This window comes from Rutilus rutilus, assembly GCF_951802725.1.
Source record: "Rutilus rutilus genome assembly, chromosome: 18".
Lineage (NCBI taxonomy): Eukaryota > Metazoa > Chordata > Actinopteri > Cypriniformes > Leuciscidae > Rutilus > Rutilus rutilus.
The window spans coordinates 24939156-24957103 of NC_140231.1; the positions used below are offsets into that span (position 1 = coordinate 24939156).

The 17948-nt window shown below is 37.8% G+C and overlaps 1 protein-coding gene across 2 annotated transcripts in view; it reads left to right on the plus strand.

Annotated features, from left to right (window-relative positions):
- Positions 1 to 17948, plus strand: part of whrna (whirlin a) — a 101772-nt gene that overhangs the window by 42265 nt on the left and 41559 nt on the right. For both annotated transcript variants that reach the window (XM_084387376.1, XM_084387375.1), the window contains exons 3-4: positions 2724 to 2945; positions 7808 to 7933. In XM_084387376.1, coding sequence (XP_084243502.1) covers positions 2724 to 2945; positions 7808 to 7933 — 348 coding nt within the window. The remainder of the gene's footprint in view (positions 1 to 2723; positions 2946 to 7807; positions 7934 to 17948) is intronic.

The window sequence follows — 17948 nt, forward strand, 5'->3', positions numbered from 1 at the left end:
TTGTTCCATACCCGTATCTCTTTATTTCTTCTGTGGAACATAACAGGAAGCATTTTAAAGAATGTACTAGTTGTTACATCTCAAAGAGGCACGAAATCACTTTCACTGACCTTCACCTTGACAGTTCCCTGCTGGTGGAATGACCTGCCTAACTCAACCAGAGCTGCTGAGTCCGTAGCCATTTTCAAGAAACAGCTGAAGACGCATCTTTTTCAGCAACACTTGATCCATTAATACTAACATTTAAATGTATGTAATGTTTTTTTCATGCATTACAATTAGTGAGGCTTGCAAGCTTCAAGAAGTAAACAAAATCATCAAATTATAATATAAAATTGATGCACCTTGATGGAAATGTTATTTCTATCAAGAGGTGTATCAATTTATGGTCAAGATCTTGTATTGACAATGCAAGAGACAAGCACTCTGTAAAGTCTACTCCAGCACATCCCAAAGACTTTCAATGAATTTGAGGTCTGGACTCAGAGGTGCCAGTTCATGTGTGAAAATGATTCTTCATGCTCCCTTCCAACCATTCTTTCACATTTTGAGTCTGATGAATCTTGACATTGTCATCCTGGAATATGGCCATGATGTGTTTTCCTACGTAGTTTTTTTTTTTTTTTGGCCGGGCAGTGTATTATGATACTTGTATGAAAAGTTGATGTTGGCCCTGTCCCAAATGGCACACTTCATATGCATTTGCGGTCTTGTGGACTTATAATGGCCGCAGAGTGCACGTGTCCGTTAAGTCCGCAAGACTGTAGGGTGTTCCATTTGTCATGTTAGCTTTAAGAAGGGTGCTCACGAGCGCCCCCTTTGCGGCCGATATGCGCAGTTTTGCCGAGCCCTCACTGAAGTGAGCCCTGCAGGAGACTTTCACCAGACAGTCAAAGCGGCATTACTTCAAGAAAGCGTGGACTCAAAGGAAGATTGCAAGGGCATAGGGTTCCATTTGGGACAGGGCCTTTGAGTTCATGTCCTTTTCAAACTTGAAAGTGTTAGTCTGGATTCATTATGATTTCATGGAAAAGAGAATCCTGGCAAGTTCTTTAATATTTCCCTTTTTGTGTTCCACATAAGAAAGGCTTGATCATACAGGAACAACATGAGGTTGAGAAAACAGAATTTAAATTTTTGGGTGAATTACTGTATCCCTTTAAGTAATTTGTATTCTGTCATTCATCTGTTCGCTTTCTCATATTTTTTATTTTCTGTTCATTCCAATGTGTCTTCATTTTATTAGTCTTTGCTTTGCATCCCCAAAAAACAACTTGTCACTCGCTTAAAAAACCCAGGCAAATCATGGCCCAGGAAAGAAAGGAAACCAGATGCTTACGGTCCAGATTAACTCCTAAATAAATCCAAACTTTGGGCTTTGAAACATTTCTGGGGATTAACGAAGCACCATTGGTGTTTATTTTCAACATAGGGAGTGACTCACGTATAAGCAGTTTTATTTTGTTACACTTAAAATCTGGACTACTGTATTTTGCAACTCAATAAACATTCCGCAGAACTAGGTCAGAGATACGCAACAGAGCACGCCTGCAGACACAAACTCCCTAACCGTTTCTGAAGTGCATTGCGAGGGAGTCTGAGCTGCATGGGAAGTAGATACTGCGAGGCCACCCTGAGAACAGGAAGTTCTTTGAGTTCAGCCCAATTATAAGTTGTTGCATTGGAATGTGTGTGTTTAATGCCGACTTGGTGTATGTTTGTGTGTGTGGTAGGAGATAATGGTGTCATTTCACACTCAGCTGAATTTGTGGCGTCCCGCAGTGCCAGTTGCACTAGACTTGATCTGTGGAGTGACGGTGAGCATAGCAGACCATCAGAGACCAATGAGGCAAACACCACAAATAGGACTTTCATCTCCGCACCATGTTCCTCTGTATTGTATGTCTCTGAAAAGAGATTTGCCCTTGCGTTTTAGCAGTGTTAGGGACTAGCCTAGTTAAAGGAGTAACACTGCTAACTTAGCTATGTTATTTAAAAAGAGTTAAAATACTGAAAAATATAGTTATTTCTAACCAGTAGCATGATTCATTTTAGTTCATTCAAATGATTCATGAAAGTGAACTGCTTCTAAAATTATTCACCAATTCATCAATTGCCTGCATCGCATTTTATGAAATATTTAGTTCATTGTTCATCACTATGTTTTAGATTAATTAGGGTGTTTTGATTTATTAGTTGCATTTAGTCTATATTATTCAATGAATCTGAACTGAACCCTATTTGAATCTGAGTCCTATTGCTGAACTGAATCAAAAGATTCAATTTACTGGGATGAATCAAAATCTGCTTACGTTTGCAAGTCTTAAAGATACTTATTGTTTGTTTTGTGCCAGATAAAAACAGCTCTCATTCATATATCATCAGATACTATATATATATATATTTTTTTTAAGATATTTCCTTCTTAAATAGCTTCAATGTATTTATTCAGCCGGTTTTAGCTGGTAACTTGTAGTGTTAAACTGCTTTAAAATGATGTGTAGCTTGTAGATTGGTAAGCGTCAGTTTCCAGGTAGCTTCTTGTGTTTGTTGTTTGCAGCTCGAATATCGATGGAGCTCTTTATCATTTGGAGTGGAAATGTTAGCATTTTCTCATGAATATCTTTATATTCCCGTAACTGCTTCTGCCTTTTATCGCTTAGCAGACACGCTGGACTGATTGTACCTCTTCATCTCTCTGTCACTGTCTCTCTGTCTCACAGGTGCTGAAGGGCAGCAAAAAGCTCTCCATGTCGGTGCGTTCTGTGGGCCGTATCCCAGGTGGTTATGTCACAAATCATGTCTACACCTGGGTGGATCCACAGGGGCGCAGTGTGTCCCCACCCCCTGACCTGCTGGCTGAGCATCGCAGTGCCACTCTGCGCAGGTCTAACAGTCAGGGCCGCAGCCACATGCAGCTTCTGCAGGACGGAGATGAGAAGAAGGTGAAGATTCACATTTACAGCAGTCCTTAATCGAGTTATAGCAAGTTGAATGTGTTTACATTATGCTTATGTAATGAGGATATGACCCAATTCCGATTAAGATAATGTAAGGCGGGTGCCAGTTAAGGTCCTGGGCCTGACTCCTGGGCTACCCTGCGAGAAAACAAAGGAAATTAACATTTGAACTTTCTTGCTATGTTACCATCCCCATTCGAGACACGATCACACTTGAGTTGATCACCTCCCAATTTACACATCATTCCCTTCACCCATCCCAACCTGAATTCACCCAAAAATCTATATGGTTTAATATGAACAATTATCATACAATATTATACATGTTTGGTTTCATTTGAAATGTCTCAGTGCGACTGGTACAAAGTTCTCATTCCCAAAGAAGTAAACCAAAAGGTAATAAGGTGTTTAAGAGTTTAGAGATATCTTGTTAACTGCTGTGGGTGTGCCCCCATGTAAATCAACTTCTGTTCCCAGTAAGTCTGGGACGGTGATTAATGCAAATTCTTACTGTGAACTCGTGTTTACATTTGAAAAGAGGTTTCTGCCTTGGTCTGAGTATTTAGGGAGATGCTGAAGAAGGCTCAGGGCGATTTGTAGCTCAAATTGGCCCGTGATGCTGAGAGTAGCCGAGACTCTCAGTACATCATGTACTCTCAGCATCACGCATCTTTTCTCTTTATTCCAGAGCATTTGATGTTTTGTAATTGATTATGAAATTGGCATGAGACATTTTCTGACTGACTCTCCAATTGTTTTCCCAAGTAGATTAAACGGATTTGTATGGTCCCGCAAGTTTTGCGTCAGATTAGTGACAACTAATATTTGGCATCAATTCAAGTGTACTTGGTTTGCAAAGACAAGACGGGAATTTCCGTTTAGAACAGCAAATGCTGCTTGGCCAATCTAAATTTGGGTGTCTTACCTCTGTTTTAATTTAATGTTACTTTAGAAAAGTGTATGTGGGAAACCCCGGCATGGCCAATCCAAAGCTAATATAAGAGAAGTAATGTTGGTCGACTTATATCTGTAATAGTGGCCATACCTCTACTGAAGTAAACGTTTAAATTAAATTCAAGTGTATGCATTTCCATGATGGCTACACCAAAGTATCTTTGATTGTGTAAACGTGAATGTGACCGATCTCAGGTATATAGCAATTATCTCTGTTTAATGATAAAAACTGACGAGATTGTGATCGTGAGACCCGAGTTAAAAACAGGAAACGTGAGGACCTCTGAGCGACATAGTTTCCTAATCTGGAACGGGGTAAAATATACTTAAAGAGTTAAAAAGAATAATCAAACATTCGCTCACTTTTAATGATGCTCAGATATATCATTAAAACCTTTTTCATTTATGGAGTCAGATGAAATAACGAGGTAATACATATGAGAAAATGTATTTCATTTAATCTTGTTGTGTTGCGTAAGGAGAAACAGTAACGTGCAAAGACCTTCACCCATATTATTGGAAAAACCGCCATTGGACCGATAAACGGGCTAACAATAATATATGCTACTGTTTAAAAGTTTGGGATCTTTATGATAATTTCATGGTTTCATGTTTTTGAAAGAAGTCAGGGCTCACCACTAAGAATTATTTTCCGGGCCAATTGTTAAAAGTTTTACTTGCCCCACCACCAAAAGTGTAATAAATAAATAAAATAAAATAGACCTAGTTATTGTTTTCTGTGTTTTTGATCCATGTAACCTCATATAAATTTCAAATATTGTTTAAGACAAGTAAACCTAGACCTTGTGGTTGTATTCGTTCCATTGACTTGCATCTCGTGCTTTTAAAAGCAAAAACGCGTCCTGTGTGAACCGGTCCTTACACATGTGCATTATTTCTCAACTGTTTACGTTCACTTAAGACATAACTGGCTATGTTTACTAGGATACTTGCCAATATGGCCATTTTTGTCATAATTGTGTGTGAATATGTCCATTCAAGCGCAAGAGCACGTGACAGAGAACTCAATTCAGTACGCACCTTTTTGGGCAAGCGCTTCTGCGTCCCCCTAAACAAAAACTTACTGACCCCAAACTTTTGAGCAGTAGTGTATTTGTCCATGTAAACAGTTTGTTAGGTGAAAGTTTCTTGTTCATAAAGTAAAGGTGTGGGCGACAGTTACATAGTTGTTCAAATACAGTATGGATGGAGAACTTCTGATCATTTGCATGTGCAAGAGCCTTCAGAAACTCAATGCTAAAGCTACGTTGTTTACAGCTCACCAGCTTCAATAAATGGATGTCATTTTAAGTGCTCTGCTCCTGTATAGGTTGAGTGCAGAAATGAGTTTTCACTGGTGTGCAAGAGAGGAGCGAATGAAGAATTTGCCTTGTCTTTCATGAAATGCTGTTTATGCTACTATTTCTGTAAACCAAAGCTCTTTATCTTATTTGTGCCAGCTGATGACAACCCCAATGATGCTGAAGTGCCATTGGACCGCTGCCCTTTTCTATAAGTCATAATTTATCTGCTGTCACGCATGCATATCTCTGGGCTAAACTATCTGTGGTCATCTCCCATAACTAATGGGCAGTGGCACTTTAAGAAGGGGATTTATAAACTAGCCCTGATGTGGTTCACCTGGGATGATTTTCTTGGTACTTCTGATAGGCGTTTTGTGCTACTTTGATTTGATTGAGTTAAGAACCAGGAGTATGTGTGTGCGTGTATGTGTGGCTGTGTGTTTGATTTGCATTTTACAGAAGTCTTTCTGGTAAACATACACAATGTGTACTCTGCTGATAAACCCTTTACGCCGATGCATTTCCATTTAGAACAATGCCGTCTGTTGGGGCAAATCCAAACCGGTGGATTAGTGTTTGGGGCTAGATGTCTTTTTATCAGACAATTATTGAATATGTATGAAACATTAAGTGGCAGCAAATACAAGAGAGTCTGTTCCGCAGTTACTCAGTCTCCATCAGACCTGAACAAAACTAAGACATCTGCAGTTGAATGCAGGTGCCCTGTTATGAATTTTAAACTCTGAATTAAATAAATAAATCAATGAAGGGTGAGGGAAAAAAATGATTTTGTTTTCACAGCATTATATGCCTAAGGAACTGTGAACACACACTGTTTGTCGAATAAATTAAGCAATCAATCACTGAACATTGTCCATTTTGGCTCATTTTAAATGAGAACCGTTTTCTGTTTGCAGCCCAAATTTACCCTAGCACTATTCCTCACCCCTGTATTTTCTTATACTCTCACCTGTGTGCCAGAATTTGTTAAATGTGATTATAGGGAGAGTTTTATGAGCTGTTCATCCAGGTGTAAATCTTCCAAGGCTATTGGAGAGCGCGCGCTCTTTCTCGGGCCCTGCGGCCGTTGGAAGCGAGAGCGCTAGCGTGGCGCGCGGCTTCATCAGTACTGCACAGCGCAGCAGAAATCTCTATCGGTCCGCCCTGATTTACTACCCTGCTTGCTCGCGTCTCACATCACGGTGAAGCAATTTGCAGGGTAATTCTAACAAATTCCTAGGTACTGATACAAAAGTTGCGTCGAAAGCTCTGTTGGAAGCCAAACTCTATTTAGCCTCTAGCACGCTTCTAAAGAAAAATAAAACATAAATATAAGGAGCCATTCATGGGAGAGACATTTATAAATGTGTGGCATTATGAACAATGACACAGTATGGCCCTACACCACCTTGACCTTTCAGGGATGGCTAGTACTAACCTTTAAGCAGCGTGCTAGTGAGCGACAGATGCTTTTGGTGGGTTCTGGTGTTTGGAAGAGACGACACGCTTCTGCATTGATCTCCCAGAGCGCACATGCGCTCCGGTGACCCCCTTTGATTGGCTCTGCTGGGATTCTGTGATGCATTCTAATCACAGCACTATTGTTGCTTTTGTTAAGAGGTCATGGGAGTCACATTAGTCCTTCTGCTGGTTCAGCAGATCTGCCATTTGCTATGGCACATGGGTTGTTATAGTCGAGAATTATAGTTGTAAGGCACAGTAATGGGTGCTCTAGGTTTGAGAGGTGAATTGTAACAACACATTGTGTTTGAGAAATATATTAATTTCCTTGTCACACCTCAGTGTCAATGCCACATTTCAGAGATTTGTTTGGGTGTGTAAAGCAGCCTGTGTAATGTATTTGGAACTTATAGGACTCTTCAAAATGTCTGATTGTTATTGCATTAGATACAATGTCAAACATGTGCATTCGTTTTAAAGGAACAGAGCACAAACTGTAACGTTTCGGGCTGAAGATGAGGCAGGTGAAGCGGATCTAAATGCAGCAGTTACTTTATTAAATAAATCAACTGAGCGAAATCCACAAATGAAGGTAAACGAAACTGTGTGCATAAGCTAACACCAGACAGTGGGTGAATGAAACTGAGAGCGCATTATATATAAAACTAACAAAGGCTCAAAACGAGGAACAGGTGTGTGAAATCAATTAAACAATAAATAACCATGATAACCAATGATAAACGTGCTAGAAACCTTGACAACAGAAAGGAAGCACAGGAAATAATGGCAAATGATTAGCCATTACTTCAGTCTTCAGTGTCACGTGATCCTTCAAAAATCTTTCTAATATGCTAATTTTGGTGCTCAAGAAACATTTTGTACTATTTTCCATTTTTAAAACAGTTGTGCAGTTTAATATTTTAGTGAAATCTGAGATACATATATTTATGGAAATATTCTGAAACATTAAAAATGACACTTTTGATCAATTTATTGTTGTATTAAGTAAAAAAATAAAACAAAAAAATCTTACCGACTCCAAACTTTTGAACAGTAGTTTATATTGTTCAAAATGAATTTTAAGTGTGAAATGTATTAATTTGATTTACAATTCCTTCCTCTTCACAGGTAAATTTGGTGCTGGATGACGGCCGTTCTCTGGGTCTCATGATCCGCGGAGGGGCTGAATACTCTCTGGGTATCTACATTACAGGTGTAGACAAAGGGTCTGCAGCGGAGTGTGGAGGACTGAAGGTACAATTTATGCCTATTTTACCCACATCCTTTCATTTGATCTATTTTTGTAGCATTTTTTTCCCTTAATTTTGTTTTACCGTGACCACTAACTGTCTCACTGTTGAGAGTATTTCACACTCCCGTAGTCTATCTTTCTTTTTCATTTCATGCATTAATTGATCCACAACTCTGACATGTTAATTATCAAGTTGATTTTCTCTTTCCAAATATTTAAGCTTTTAGTCTTTTATCAGGGTTTACCTACATTTGTGAGCAGCAGCCAGTGGGGCCCATGAGGAAAGCAGCTTAGTAAACAGACTTCACAATGTATTTGTGAAAATGCAAAAAAGCTTTCTATGATGGTTTGGATTAGGGGTAAGGTTAGTGGTTAGAATATATCATTAGCTCAGTGTAAAAACAATACAAGTCAGTGAAAAATCCCAACCAAGATGTACCGTTCTTCCTTTGCCCACTATCCAACAGGCACCCCATAAACCCGACGGTTTGTTGATTGATAAAACATGTTTGTTTATTCCGGCATAAAGTGTCCAGCTGGTTTTACTCTACCTACTTTCAGTAGAGCAATTCCGTCAAGTGTCTTTGTGCATGAAAGATGAAAAAATAATTATCAGAGTTCACTGTGAACTGCGTGTGATTTTTCTCCAGCTATTCCCCTGTTTCATAATAGGCCCAGACATCCTGCGTTTATTCCCTTTATTCATTTTTACCACAATTTGTGGTGAATATCATTATTATGTGGTGTTAGAGAAAGTTTTAAGCTCTTTTCAATCTGGCAGTTCGCTTTGTGCCTGGCCTTTAGATTCATGATGGGATTGAGAGGAGAAGGCAGTTTAAAGGGAGGGCGATCCAGATACGCTCTGTGGAGAGAGAGAGAGAGAGAGAGAGAGAGAGAGTGCTGGATGTTTTATCTTCAGGCCTTATGTCTGTTCAGAAGAGAGATGTGAGATGGATTTCTGGGCAGCAGCGGACACAAACATGAAAACAGCAGCATTTATCATGTCACATACAGTACTGAGAAAAAGTCTTAGGCCTGTTAATACCCCCCCCCCCCCCCCCCCCCCCCTCAAAAAAAAAAAGGTTTTAAGTCAGTTAATTAATTGTAACCATCAGCCATTAATTGTAATAATCCAGTAAGATTTACATGCCTAAGATTTTTGCACAGTACTGTATGTGAAAAAAACCATGGCATATTTATGATAAACACATACTGGGGATATTCTGGGGATATTTAATTTGATTTTATCAATCAATAAATTCCACTAGAAACAAACCTTGTTGTATTATTTTAATTTAATACTGTGAAGCTGCTTTGATACAATCTGTATTGTGAAAAGCGCTATACAAATATACTTGACTTGACTTGACTTGACATACAGTACTGTTCAAATATTTGGGGTCAGTAAGATTTGAAAGAAATTAATACTTTTATTCTGCAGCAGAGGCATTATTTTGATCAAAAGTGACAGTAAAGACATTTAAACAATTTATATTTCGTTTGTACGTTCTATTCATCAAAGAATCCTGTAAAAATGTATTACAGTTTCCACAGAAATAGTAAGCAACACAACTGGTTTCAACATTGATACAAAATTAAAAATGTTTCTTGAGTAGTAAATCAGAATATTAGAATGATTTCTGAAGGATCATGTGACACTGAAGACTGGAGTAATTCAGCATTGCCATCACAGGAATAAATTACATTTTAAAATATATTAAAATGGAAAACTGTCATTTTAAATTGTAATAATATTTCACAAATAAATGCAGCATAAGGGGACAATATTGGTGAGCATAAGAGACTTCTATCAAAACATAAAAAAATCTTACCAACCCCAGACTTTTGAACGCTGATGAAATAGTTTACCCAAAAATTAAGATTCTTTGATCATTTATTCACCCTATACCTGTAGACTGTTATGCTTTTCTTTGAAACACAAAAGGAGAACTTTTGAAGAATCTTTACACGGCTAATTTCCATGCATCAATATGAAAAGTGAAGCACTGTGTGTGCAACATGGACTATTTTTATAGTGTTTTTTTAGGGTGTTATTTTGTCCTTTTTGTATAGTTTTACAGCTGTGGTCGCTATGAACTTTCGCTGTAAAATTGGCAGGTAAGCCCTCGAGTTTGAGCCACCACTTCAGAGTGAGAAAATAGCTTTCATCCAAATAACCCGACACTCAGAGTGATTGTGTTATTATAGTGTTAGCAGCAGATGAACCCCTGACCCGACACCCCGATATAGACACACACAAACAGAAAAACACAAATGCACAGATCAATGGAACCAGGTGGATGAGCCATCTATTTCCCAACAGGTCCCATGAGATGGATGTAAGGCCTGGAGGTCTGTAGAGAGGTTGCTTTCAATATGTGCAGCTTATCCATATATATATATCCTGCCAGAAAAGAAGTATAAATTGGTATTGCCAACAAATCCCTATTTGTTCAAAGCAGGAGGAGGAGGAAGTTATCCATTTTGGAATTACTGGACTTTATAAATATTAATGCTGTGTTCCGTTCAATTTCCGACTTGGATCAAATTTCCAGTTTTGAGACTTTCGACTCAGAAATCACAAATTGACTTTGCCAATATGTGTCGTTTGATGGCATGCTGCATAGCAGAGACAGATTTTGATGTTAAAATGCTTTCTGTTTTCCAGTGTTGGGGAAGCTACTCAAGATTTAACTTCAATCAATCAAATTCTTTTGAATGTAGTTAGCTACAAAACAAAACTACATTGAAACTACTACATTGGAACAGTGTCTTTATAAATATACTGTATATCAGAATAATTATCAGATGATTCATCAAATTTATTATTACAATAAGTGTTTATTTTACGGTTTTGCCAGTGACTTAAATCTTTTGATTCAGTTCACTAAAAAGTCCTAAATTAGTTTGCTAATTAAAGTAGAAACACCCTAATTTATAAAAACACAGGGTAACATTTTACAATAAAGTTCCATTTGTTAACATTAGTTAAAGGCACAATGTGTAAGATTTTTGCATTAGAATATCCACTAGCACAGTGTTATATATTTTGTTGACTTGTGTACTTACATTATCCCAAATGTTTCCAAATCCAGAGAAATTTGCAATTTTAACTGTTCACTGTTCATTCATGAACATTATTTGTGAGTCCCGTCGGATTGATTTCCATGGGCTGTGGAGGTGAAGACAACAACTCCCATCATTCCACGCTCTTTAACAGCATCATCAAGCTACACCTTTAAGGCCCTTTCACACTGGACGCGAATTTGACGCACGAATCATTCGCGCGATGGTTTTATTTTTTGATCAGCTGTTTGTGTAATGAGTGCTTCCACACCGAACGCGAATGTGCTGCGGCGAAAAAACGACTTTTATTTTTTTCCGCTTCGATGTCGATTTTTTTAAAAACTTTTGCGCCGACAGAAAAGGCTTCAGCCAATCACATACTACAAGGACAACGATTTGAAAGACAATGTGTGGCGTAGCATTGCCAACCAACTACATACTGTGAGTATGTTGTGTGATAGTTTTAGTCGTTGTATAGTCCTGTGCTGTGTAGGCTAGCAGGCTAAACTACATTTGGGATAGAAAGCTAACACTATTATCGTCAAAGATAGAGAGACCGTGTTTGAACATGTAACAAATTTAGGGCTGCTTTTAGTATACTATTACTATACATTCTTTGTGTGATATACAGTTTCTAGTCAAATGATTTGAACTTACTTACTTCGTGTGTTACATGTAATGTGTAGTGACATTGAAGTGACATAGTGTTTAGTTGAAGACGCAAAAAAACTGTGCACATTAGCATACTCCCCTTCAGACTCTCTGTTCTTTAATATTGGGTGCACCCAAAACCTTCTTTTCTGTCTTTTAAAGAAAATGAAAAGCTCGTCTTCACTGGATGATGATGATGAAGTGTCCATGTTTTCTCAACTGTCGGCGCAATAGTTTTGGAATGTTGAAGCTCTCTGAATGTCACAGACGTCGCAAATTCGCATCGCGGCTGATCTGAATGGTTTTGACGCGAACTATTCGCACACAAACTATTTGCTTTTTCGTTTCGCTTTTCCGTTACGCATCCGGTGTGAAAGGGCCTTTATTGTTGTTTTTAAATGCAATCTCTAGCTGCAAAAATTACATACTGTGCCTTTAACTACATTATAGTTAACATTCATTAAGAGTTTATTAATCTTAGATAATGTTTATTCCAACATTTACTAATAATACTTTACTAATACTTTACTAATACTAATGTATTATTAAAATCAAAAGTTTATGTTAATTAAATGATTATTTAATAGACACAAGCTGATTTAACAAGAACAGCTGTCTTTTTATTAACTAACTTTAACAAAGATGAATAATGTCGACAACACGAACCAAACTCTTTCAGGCCTTTGCAGACCTTTTACATTCACAAACAGCTATATTACCCTGCATGAATGGTATTATTCGAAAAAGCATAAAGGGAAAACTTAAACTAATAGGACCTTATTGTAAAGTGTTACCACATTGGGTAATGCACAGCGGTATTTCACTGAATATATGGCAATAAAAAAAAAAAATCATCCGTGAATTGTTTTCTTGAACAGGCTCATGTCCAAATGAACTGTTTCACTGAAAATGAAACACTCCCCACTGTAACATATCAGACAGAGGAATAGTCAATGAGAGCGTTTGATTATTGCTTCAGCTCACTGCGTTTACAATACAGTGTGACATTAACAACAGCAGCATAGCATTTTGTGACACCCATACTTTGTTGAAAGATGTAGCTTGTTAAATTTTGAAAAGAGCTACTGAAAAATGTCCAACCTGCATGCATTTCTATATTCTGTGGAACTCAAAATAAGATATTTTGAAAAACGTCTCTACGGTACTTTGTCTGTATCGTACAATGAAAGACAGTGGGGTCCAATGTTGTTTATTCCACGCTGCCATAGAGGAATGTGCTTATCGTACACTCAGGATAGTGGTGATGGATGAATTAAGTCTTATCTCTGAAATGATTATGACCGCAGTAACGCATTCTTCCACAGGCAACATCAGCACTTGTTTGCAAACATCATCTGTTTTCCTATATCACTCCTTGCATTTATCTTTATCTCAAACCCTGTGGTTTAGTTTGAGGTCTTTGAGGTAGATACAGCTCATGGAGTTTGAATTGGATGGAATAATGGGCTTGCGCGTCTCTGGTCCTCAGTGTTTCAGAGCACAAAACCCCTACTGACCTCAGAAGAGCTGGAGCAGTGTAGAAACAGCGCGTGCGCATGGTTGCCAGATTACAAATATTAAAACACAGGGCAGAAAATGTATCATTTAACAGAAAAGCTCTGATTGGGGGATTAAAAATCGTAAAATCTGGCAACCGAAAGCATGAAAGCTTAAAAACTGTCTGTAATATAAGTCAACAAAAACAAAGAGAGGTTTTAGAAAAGTTACATTTTGGTCTCGACTTTTTTTATCAACGATATTGCATGTTGATATAGTCACAGATATCGTTCAGTGATGTTGGTCTCGTCTTCATCTTAGTCGTGGAAAAAAAAGGTTGTTTTTCAGTTAATCAGTGTGAAATGGTCTGGGCCCGGTTCCCCAAAACGTTCTTATCGCTAAGTAGTTCTTAACCTATTCCTTAACCTCTCTCTTAACGTTATGGCACGATTCCCGACACGTTCGTACGCTAAGTATATCTTCTGTAAGTCACACTTTCGTAAGGTTGGTCTGGACCACTCTTAGCTTTACCTTATCACTGTTGCAGGTCTATACGATTTAGATTTTTAATTATATTATTATACAATATTATTAATTTAATTAAAAAGCGCTTTTAAAGGCCAGTGAAAGCATAGGCTACTGTCAGTTAAGTCCTATTCGGACGCTAATATTGTTTCTCATGGTATTTTAAACATTTATAGGGGTGAGTCTGTGATTTTAGTGCCGTCCGAATCCATAATATCAGTGTTTTTTCTCACCCACTAGGTAAAAATCCCTGGTCAAATTAGTACCTACTGTTTTTTGACAAACAGGTCATGGTAATTTAATTGCCGTCTGAATCCACATCTCTGAGTTTACAAGAAGAGATTCAAAATCCACTGTTTAAACCCTTTTTGCTCACTGCCGAGCACCGAGATGTAGGCCTACACTTTTATTACTGAAATGCTGGAAAGTATTTCCAAGAACAATATTTCATCGCAGCTCCACCTCAGCGAACAAAAATGGGAAAGAGAAGAAAGCACGTACAAATTTGAAATGGTTATTATGGCAGCAATATATGATACAATTTAAAAATATGTAGGCTAGGCTATTATAGGCTATTATAGTTTGGATTATTTTTTATAATATCCCATGAGTCCTAATAAATGCAATTTCAACTATTTCTGAAGTGCTTCTTTTATAAAGAACACCCCTTTCTCACATAAACAGCCCCTGCACGAGAGAATAATTGATTCTCGAGCCATCGATATCAACCAATTCAGCACCATCGCCACGGACAGCGCCGGGTAACGTCGCACGTAAGAAGGTATATCTTAAGCAGCTTCCTAAGGTATGGTTCGGGGAACACACTTAGGAACTTATATCTTTCGAGTCTTCTTAGCGTGCTAAAAGTGAGCGTTATCGGGGAACCGGGCCCATATTACTAAAACCCATAAAAAAGGATAAAGGCTTTTTAGGACTTCATTTAACACAGTTTTTAGTGAAACTCAGCATTTTGAAGAGCCATTGCTCCATTAGCTGATATTGTCAACACAGTTACAAGTTATTTTTCATTCATTCATAAATCTGTCCCTGTTTCTTTCTCTGGTTTCTCATATCTCTCAATCTCTCATAGGTTCTCATAATTTTTACTTTTTATGTTTTAGAATCTATCATTCAATTCTAGATAAAATGCATCATTTTTTAAACTGTCAAGTACATTTAATAAAATTCTTTGAAATTCTTTAAAATATATATTTTATTTTATTTTTATAAGTTTAAGTTTTAAAAGCAATCTATGTCTTAGAATCCATTGCATTTTATTTATTTATTTATTTATTTATTTTACTGTCAAGTAAATTCTTTGACAATATCTAAAAAAAAATCTTGAAGCTGATCTTTAAGTTAAAATCATATAACATTGCCCTGCCAGTTTCCTTGAAAATAATTGCAGGACCTCAGAGGCTTTTATACAGTGCTGTCTTGTACTTGCAAATTGCTTGAATATCTATGATCTGCAGTTGGATGTCCCCTCACCTTTGCCCGATGTGCTTTTCACCTTAATAATATTTTATAGCCCATACTTTTTAAAGCTGTCAAGATTTTTATCAGTCATATTGAGCGGCCGGTTCCTTCTCTATTCAGCTATCCACCCTGCGTCACATAAAGCCAATTCACTTTGGTCCTTGAGGAGTTTTAGAAGAAAGTAATTTGGCGTGGAAACTTTCGCCCTGGGGAGTCGTACACTTTTACTGTGATATTTGGGGACTTTTTCAGTTTTCAAGTTTTCAACTCTTGAAGCACATAGCCACATCCACAGACTGATAGGCAGTCTTTCAGAAAAAGTAGGCTGCTCATCATAAGAAAAGTCCCTCCGGACTAAAAAAAAAGCCTTTTAGACTGTGAACGTGACTACTTTTGCACATTTGTAATCCACTTTGAAATGGTCACGCCTCTGTGTGATTGACAAATATGGTCGTTTTAATGAAGAAGCATCTGCACTGTGGGCAGATCTGTCTGTATTGCTGCTCCTGCCACTGTGAGTGAGTGTTACTCAAACTTTAAGTACTCTTGGTGTTGCCATAAGTCTAAAAAGTTCATTAAGTACAATGATGAATGAATGACCGGATGGGCTAAGCACCACTATGTCCGTATTCAGAGCATGGCAGGTCATCAGAGAATGGCAGAAAGAAAGATGGAGGGTGAGAAAGACAGACAGTGGATATAAAAGAATGATGACATGACAGATTGAAAGACAAAAGTTCTTCAAAACTTATTCTAGTGTCCATATCTCTGAATACCTCAACTAAGACAAAAAATTTATTTAAAAATGTTTTTATAACCTTATGTGGATAAATTATTAGATATTACACACTATTCTTTATATATATATATATATATATATATATATATATATATATATCAACGCATTCTCATCCTAGGGTGTCATATACTGACGCTTTTGACATTTCGTCTACATCCAACGCACATGGCACCCTTTAGCGTCAATATGACACGCACAGAGCTTTGTTCGGTTATGGGTAGGTTTAGGTCTGGGGTAGGGTTAGGGTTAGGGTTAGACCGCTAGGAGGCGCCTTCTGGCCCATATCTATCTGCGTCTCATATTGACGCTAAAGGGTGCCATGTGCGTTCGATGTAGACAAAATGTCAAAAGCGTCAGTGTATGACGCCTTGGGATGAGAACGGGTTCATATATATATATAAGAATAGTGTGTTTCACAGGTGGTGTTTCACAGGTGAATCTGATGATTGAAAAATCTACATTTTTCATATTACTGTCATTAAACTGTATTCTGAAGTATTCTGCAGTCAATTTTGTCAAGCTTTATAGGAGAACTAATTTTATTGGAGGGCTCTTAAAAGCATGACATTTTTTTAAAGTACACATTATTTTATGACAGTTATTTTTTTAACAGTACAGAGTATGTTAAAACCGTTTTTACAGTTAGCCTATATTTTTACCTGTCTGCTGCATTTGATGTAATAATTCTAGCCGACAAAAGCTAGTGAAGAACTTGGGACTTTTTAATGTATTCTGTGTAGTGTTCATTTCGTTAACAAAATCTATGATGAAAAACAACCTTTTTTGCCACGACTAAGATGAGATGAGACCAACATCACTGAACGATATCTGTGACTAAATCAACATGCAATATCGTTGATGAAAAAAGACGAGACTAAAATGTAACTTTACTAAAACCTATCTTTGTATATCAAAATATTACAGACTTTCATGCTTAAAATGCTGCGGAAGTTCCGCCAATGATCTGAAAACACAGACAAACTTGTTAGCTGGAGTTCAGCAAACTCCATTTGAGATATTCTGCTTAAATTAAAGTGTCATTAAGTCAGTCTGTGTTCTTTAGCTGTTTGTGATGAACTGTTATAAATCCAAACTAGGATCTCGACTATATTTGCAATTGCGGTTGCTGAATAAATGCACTTACACAACCTCTGTGTGACAATACACACGTCCCAAACGTTTCAAAGACAAGGCTTTGCTTTTAACTGAAAGCAACTTGTACTGACATATCTTAAAATGTCAGTGTCAGTGCTATTGTTTTGTCTCAAGATGCACACCAGTAATGTATTTTTCTAAGGCACATTTAAAAAAGCTACTTTAATGTCCTAATTGAACTAAGGCCTAATCCTGGCTTAATCTAAGCCCTGTCTGTGAAACCAGGCCTAAAACGACAACGGGGACAAAGTGAATACGTGTAAAGATAGATATTTATATTCTTGTATTTGGCTTACAGCAGTCACCTCTAAATTACTTCGCTAAATGAAGAATGAGTGATGCACTGTGTTCTGATGTTTGACGTAGAGCAGATGTTATTCCTCTCACAGACCTGGATTTGTAACAAAGCGCGATTGCCGTGTGCATTAGCCCGCTGTTCCTGATTGCTGTGCGGATATTGGAGTGATTTGGGGAAAACAAGCAGCCAAGCTGGTTTCTCATCCTTCTTCTCTTTCATCATCTTCTTCATCCTCCATCACTATAGAGAAGCGGGAAGGAGAGAAATGTCAGGGATGCCGTGGTCGGGGCAGGCGTTTTTCCAAATGCCAAGCATTTTTCTCATCACTCTCGAGGGCGTTTGCACTGACAGCGATGAAATCTCTGGAGGCCTTCGAGTCTTTGCCGTTGGTTTCTTGTTGACTGCTCAACTTTCTAGTCGACTGCATGCTTTCCCATTGGTAGTCGCAGCATCACCCGCTGCTCATTTGCATTAAGTTGTCTCTCATGTTGTTGGAAATCGATGTCTTTCGTTGAAAAATGAATGACTGCAGGTTGCTTTGAGGCTA